This window comes from Hylobates moloch, unplaced genomic scaffold (assembly GCF_009828535.3).
Source record: "Hylobates moloch isolate HMO894 unplaced genomic scaffold, HMol_V3 SCAFFOLD_5, whole genome shotgun sequence".
Classification (NCBI taxonomy): domain Eukaryota; kingdom Metazoa; phylum Chordata; class Mammalia; order Primates; family Hylobatidae; genus Hylobates; species Hylobates moloch.
Window position 1 is genome coordinate 102,978,868 of NW_026652280.1, and position 7,023 is coordinate 102,985,890.

At 40.1% G+C, this 7,023-nt stretch overlaps 1 protein-coding gene across 1 annotated transcript; it reads left to right on the plus strand.

Annotated features, from left to right (window-relative positions):
* Positions 1-1,187: 1,187 nt before the first annotated feature.
* TCHHL1 (trichohyalin like 1) lies at positions 1,188-6,095 on the plus strand. The gene is made up of 3 exons (XM_032151948.2): positions 1,188-1,232; positions 2,077-2,234; positions 2,697-6,095. The coding sequence occupies exons 2-3, from the start codon at positions 2,097-2,099 to the stop codon at positions 5,271-5,273; spliced, it is 2,715 nt and encodes a 904-aa protein (XP_032007839.1). The 5' UTR covers positions 1,188-1,232; positions 2,077-2,096; the 3' UTR covers positions 5,274-6,095.
* Positions 6,096-7,023: the final 928 nt, after the last annotated feature.

Sequence of the window (7,023 nt, forward strand, 5' to 3'; positions counted from 1 at the left end):
GATATTAACTAATCAGAACTAAGATGACCTTCACATGCCAATTCCAATTCCCAGAAGTCTTCTCCCTTTGGGGGGATGCTGAGAAACTGTTTGTAGGTGTAAAGTATCAGTATGGATGTTTTTCCCCAAAATTTAGTTCCCTTGTATGTTCCTTGATAATCAGGAAATTCAGAATAAGGTTTTTGCTCAATAGCAATGCGTCCCTTAGCTTCAGCTTTCTTATATAATTACCCCCATTCCCACCCCATCTTTAACTTGGTTTGTGTCTTTTATATTTGTTTGCATTGATCTGTCTATTTCTTTCATCCTTTGACAAGGAGGCAAGGGAGTTTTAAAACATACTCTATTTTTTAAGAAATCTAAGAAAATCATTGAATCTAATTCTTATTTTTATTAAATATTCTCTACTAAGAAGGACCCAGATCTAGGAGACAATTAAAATGTTTGCCAGTTCAGCGTCTCAGACTCACTTCTGCTCTCAGCTTGATGATTTCAACATTCTCCCTTTCCCCTTTACAGGGAGAACACAGTAATATAGATTATTGGTTTCAAGCTCCTTGGATAGTAAAAATGTCTTTAGAAAGCAAATATCAATCACATTTTTAAAATAGCACAACTTAGGTAAGCAAGGTTTTGCACACCAAGCAAGAGATTTTTTTTTTCTAACTCTGCCTCTGGGCAAGGAAAGCAAAGCATTGAAACATCTGAATCAACTGGTATCTCCACTTTTGTCACATGGCTAAATGGGGGCCTTTATTTTTAAACACATGATTGACACTCATCTCTCAGATTTGAGTCAAATACAGGCCATCTTGCAGGCAGACAGACGAATCAGATGACTTGTGAGGTCCCTGCCAGCACTATGATTTGTCAGACAGAAATGTAATTATGTCCTTAGGTTAAAAAATGGGGGAGGGAAGCCAACACTACCTTGAAGAGCCTTCAAAACTATAATCTGCAAAAGTCAGTAAATGAATCAAGAAACCCCTTCCCCTTTCTTTTGATGCATCTGAAGCTAAGATTTAATTGAAACTGCCTAAAGAATGAAATAAAATTAAGACAACTGACAACAGAGGAAGGAAGACTGGATTTGGTGGTGATGTCAGGTCATTAGACCCGGAGGGTGTCTCCTTCTTAACTGTGCAATTAGGACCTCAATAAAAGGTTCCAGCTCCTGCTGTCAGCTCACAGCCCACTGCCCCACGTTCTACCTGCTCTCGCTTGTGAACTAGGTAAGTCCATCTGCTTGAGCATACTTGGGATTTCAGCTGCTGTTTTGCTTATATGTGAGATTGCAAGAGGAGTTCAGAGGAAACACACTTTAAGTCTATGTCAACCCCTATTAATAATAATGAACTGGGAGAGCCAACCATCCAAATGCATTCCTTGATTATGGAACTTCTTTGATCATTTTCTTTTTTAAAAAAATATAAGTTTTAGGCATGAATATTATTCAACAAGGCACAGGATCAGATCTCTATTGCAATGAAAATGTAGAAGCATTTAAAGGATGGGAAATGAATGAATAAGGGGTCGGGACATGGAATCATGTCTTCTTGGTTAAAGCATGTTGTTACCACCTGCAAACATAAGGGTTAATTTTCTTGGTGTGACTTATCTTTACACTAGAAGCTTTACTAACTTTAAAGGTTATACCCTCCTAACCGCAGGAGGCTAGAGTGAGCCAAAGGGAGAGGAGAGCAGATAGACATTCTTGGATGAGGCTGGAAGAATGCATCCAACTCTATTGGCTTCATTTGTGCATTTCAATCCTTATGCTTGAGTTCTCTTATCACCTTCCTTTTGCAATGAAGCTTTCTCTGAGCACATGAATGTTGCTGTTTACTGAAGGGTGGGGTGAATTGTCTCTTCTAATACCTACCTATGCTGGGTCTGATTTCACCACAATGTCTGGTACAAAACTAAATCACCCCTGGAGTTCAGATATAATATTTTAAGATACAGAATAGAGCAGGGGTTGCAGTGGAGATGGGGGAGGAACAAAAAGGATGATCTTGGTGTCTCCTCCCTGAAGGACCCATCCTGGAAAATGAGTTTGTTTATTCTTTCTCACAGCCTCTCCTGAGTTTGTAAAGATGCCTCAGCTCCTGAGAAATGTCCTCTGTGTAATTGAGACATTCCACAAATATGCCAGTGAGGACAGTAACAGGGCAACACTGACCAGCAGAGAGCTGAAACAACTCCTCCAGAGAGAGTTTGGGGACTTTTTTCAGGTGAGCTGCTCACAGAGCTGTGTAAATTCTTTCCCACTCACCCTTTCTTTATAATCCAAGCAAGATGAGCATATATGATCCCCATCCATTTTACACCTAGCTAACAGTTCTCAGCACTCACTGTCTCTTGAACAACTATTTTCAGTCTCAGTTCCATACTCTGTGCAATTACTTAGAGAAAAAGAGGTTTTCGTCACTGGGATTATTGCTTCTGCAAAGCTGATTTCTGAAAGGAGTCACAAACCATTATGCATCAAAATGCAACTCACAAGTGTTGTAAATGCTCTTTCTCAGGCATAGCTCTCTGATGAAAAATGGCTTGCAGAACCAATAAGTTCTTGCTGTTCTGGGAAAGTTAACCAGTTACTGAGGAATGAGGTCAGAAAAATAGGATTCTTGGGAGACACTTACGACACTTGACCACATATAAATAAGCTGATTTCTCACTGTGTTTTCATGCAGCCATGTGTCCTTCATGCTGTGGAAAAAAATTCGAATCTTCTGAATATTGACAGTAATGGCATCATCAGTTTTGATGAATTTGTTCTTGCAATCTTCAACTTGTTGAACCTCTGTTGTCATGACGTACAATCATTACTAAGTTCTGAACTAAGACAGGTGACTAAACCAGAGAAGGAGAAGCCAGATGATGTGGATCTTCAGGCGACCACCAGAGATGGTCAGTGGACAGCGGGAACTTCACCAACTCAAGAAGAGAGGATGCTTCCTTCAGGAATGGCATCATCATCTCAGCTCATCCCTGAAGAAAGTGGAGCAGTTGGAAATAACAGAGTGGACCCATGGAGAGAAGCCAAGACCCACAACTTTCTAGGAGAAGCATCTGAACACAATGACCCTAAGAACCAACACCTGGAAGGAGATGAACAAAGTCAGGAAGTGGCCCAAGATATACAAACAACAGAAGACAATGAAGGCCAACTTAAGACAAATAAGCCAACGGCGGGATCAAAACAGACCAGCAGTCCTACAAAGAGGAAGGGACAAGATAAGGAGATCTCCCGGGAGGGAGATGAACCAGCCAGAGAGCAAAGTGTTTCCAAAATAAGAGACCAGTTTGGAGAACAGGAAGGAAACTTGGGAACCCAAAGTTCACCATCAAAAGAAGCAACACAAAGGCCATCTGAAGATCAGGAAGTTAGAACGGAAAAGGAAAAACACTCTAATACACAAGAGCCACCTCTGAAAGGAGAAGGTGAGCCCAGTTCAGAGCATGCTGACCTGCCAGAACAAGCTGCTGCCAGGACACCATCTCAGACACAGAAATCAACTGATCCCAAAGATGTCTGTAGAACGTTTGACACTCAAGAACCAAGAAAGGATGCTGACCAGACACCAGCTGAGACAAAGAATTTGGGTGAACCTGAGGATTATGGCAGAACATCTGAGACCCAAGAAAAAGAATGTGAAACAAAGGGCCTGCCAGTCCAATATGGTAGCAGAAATGGTTCAGAAACATCTGACATGAGAGATGAAAGGAAAGAGAGGAGAGGTCCTGAGGCCCATGGAACAGCAGGGCAGAAAGAACGTGACAGAAAAACTCGGCCACTAGTCCTGGAAACCCAAACACAGGATGGGAAGTATCAGGAACTCCAAGGATTATCAAAATCAAAAGATGCTGAAAAAGGTTCTGAGACACAATATCTAAGCTCAGAAGGAGGAGATCAGACTCACCCTGAACTTGAAGGAACAGCAGTCTCAGGAGAAGAGGCAGAACACACCAAAGAAGGCACAGCGGAAGCATTTGTAAACAGCAAAAATGCACCTGCAGCAGAAAGGACAGTGGGGGCAAGAGAAAGAACACAAGATTTAGCACCACTTGAGAAGCAGTCTGCAGGAGAAAATACTAGGGTCACCAAGACTCATGACAAACCAGTTGAGGAGGAGGATAGTTACCAGGGGGAGGACCCTGAGTCACCATTCACACAGAGTGATGAGGGGTCTTCTGAAATTCCCAACAGCCTGGCTTCAGAGGAAGGCAACAGCAGCTCAGAGACAGGTGAACTGCCTGTGCAAGGGGACTCCCAGAGTCAAGGGGACCCACGTGGAGAGTCTGCACAAGGAGGTGACAATAATAACCCAGATACCCAGAGGCAGGGAACACCTGGTGAGAAAAACAGAGCTCTGGAGGCAGTGGTGCCAGCAGTCAGAGGAGAGGATGTACAGCTCACAGAGGACCAGGAACAGTCTGCCAGAGGAGAACGCAAGAATCAAGGCCCAGGGACCGAAGGCCCAGGTGCATCTGTGGAGCCCAATGGACACCCAGAAGCACAGGAATCAACAGCAGGAGATGAAAATAGAAAGTCCCTGGAAATAGAGCTCACAGGTGCCCTGGATGAAGACTTCACTGACCAGCTTTCCCTAATGCAGCTCCCTGGAAAGGGAGATAGCAGAAATGAATTAAAGGTCCAAGGCCCAAGTAGCAAAGAAGAGAAAGGAAGAGCAACAGAGGCCCAAAATACTCTGTTCAAAAGTCTAGGTGAGGACAATTCAGCCTCCCTCAAGATACAACTTGAAACAAAGAAACCTGTAACATCGGAGGAAGAAGATGAAAGTCCCCAAGAGCTGACAGGAGAAGGTGGTGACCAAAAAAGTCCAGCCAAGAAAGAGCACAATTCTTCAATCCCCTGGCCAAGTCTTGAAAAGCAGATGCAGAGAGACCAAGAGCCCTGTTCTGTGGAGAGGGGTGCAGTCCATTCCAGTCCACTATACCAGTACCTACAGGAGAAGATACTGCAGCAAACAAATGTAACCCAAGAGGAGCACCAAAGGCAAATTCAGACAGCCCAGGCATCAGGCCCAGAGCTTTGCAGTGTATCCCTCAACAGTGAGATCTCAGATTGTTCTGTCTTTTTCAACTACAGCCAAGCATCACAACCATATACCAGGGGACTTCCACTTGATGAGAGTCCTGCTGGTGCACAGGAAACACCAGCTCCCCAGGCCTTGGAAGATAAGCAGGGTCACCCTCAGAGAGAGAGGCTGGTATCACAAAGGGAGGCAAGCACCACAAAGCAATGAATCATTATCATCTCAGTATGCCCCCGATTTCTCTCCCATCACCCTCAATACTCACGTGTACACATTCAGAGGCAGATTAACAATCTTTTAAATTCCCTTCCTAAATTTCTACAAAAGCAAATAATAAAGTATTCAGCAGTGGGGGCCACCACTAAAGAAACATCTGAGCAAACAAATACAGTCAGTAAAACTCCTACCAAACAATGCTACTTCCAAGTGCCAAAATGGGCTTTGTCATTAGACAGTTTATCTCAATATACCTGTCATTAAAAATAGAAAAATTATTTCCATATCTTTAGCAGGTGCCAGTTTTTCTAACTGATTCATTGAATTTAAAATAGAGCAGTAGGAAATTATGAGACTGCAATACTATCTCATAATCATAAAATATTAATTCATATATATAGATTACTCTGCTTCATGACATTTCCTAGAAGTATTTCAAGTTCATCCTAAAATTTTATCTTTCAAAATAATTTTAGACAACACCATAACTTAATTATGATTTTCTAGCACTTGATTAAAGTAAATTTATGACTCTGCTCATGTTCAGGTGCAGCTGAATCTATCGCCATGGATTCATTCTTTCAATTACTCGTCCAACAAATTTTTATTAAATCCTACTCCTTACACAAACTTTTCATAGCTTTTGGCTCAAATAAACAATCAGAATGATTATGAGAGAAAACACAAATCTAAAGTATGTTTGATTTTATAAGAAGCTCTTGTAACCAACCATCCAGTGAGTCTACTAAGTGTTTACATATATGGTTTGATGAGGGTATTAAATTAAAATTGATAATTAAACAACCTGATAATCAATTTCTTTTGTTGGTTCATTTATTTCCCCCTCATTCTCCATCTTGCCTTGGAGACACTGATCAAAAACAAAAACAATCTTAGTTATTTGTGTTTTTTCAAAAGACTATAATTAAAGTATGATGCTCTTCAAGCTTAGTCATGATCCAGGAAAGGAATAAAATTGTTGTCATACAATGTTTCCTGAAGCCAAAAAGCAGTCCGATATTCCATCTCCCATTGCATTCTGCCTTTGAGGTTCAGTATTCTTCCACTTCAACCTTCACATTTTCCAGAGCCTAAAATCCAAGTATATAACCTCTCCCTCCAATATTTCCAGCTCTTTTCATTCTACACTCAAACATGAATTATATCCCTATCTGAAAAAATATTACTTTAAATGAGCAAGAGACATGAGACAATTCATAAAAATATATATCTATATTTCTTTTAGCTTGTCTATGCTCTAGTATATATATACACACACACAAACACACATATATACTACACTAGAGCATAGACTTACTACAGGAAAAAGTGATATACATAATTTTTTAGTTTATAAAATTATATGCATAATTTTTAGTTTATAAAATTATATACATAATTTTTAGCTTATAAAATTATATACATAATTTTTAGTTTATAAAATCATATACATAATTTTTAGTTTATAAAATATACATAATTTTTAGTTTATAAAATTATATATAATTTTTATTTATATATAATTATATATAATTTTAGTATAAATAAATGTAAACACACTAGAGCATAAACTCATCATCCCTTTTGGCATGCAATGTGGCAATGGGTATCTGAGTCCATAAAAATGAAAAACTTCATATTAATAAATTCACAAAAGAAGCTATACAGATGGCCAATAGACATTTGAAATCCTTACTAGAATTGAAGAAAATGTGAATGACAAAACAGCTCCAGTGGCAGTGGT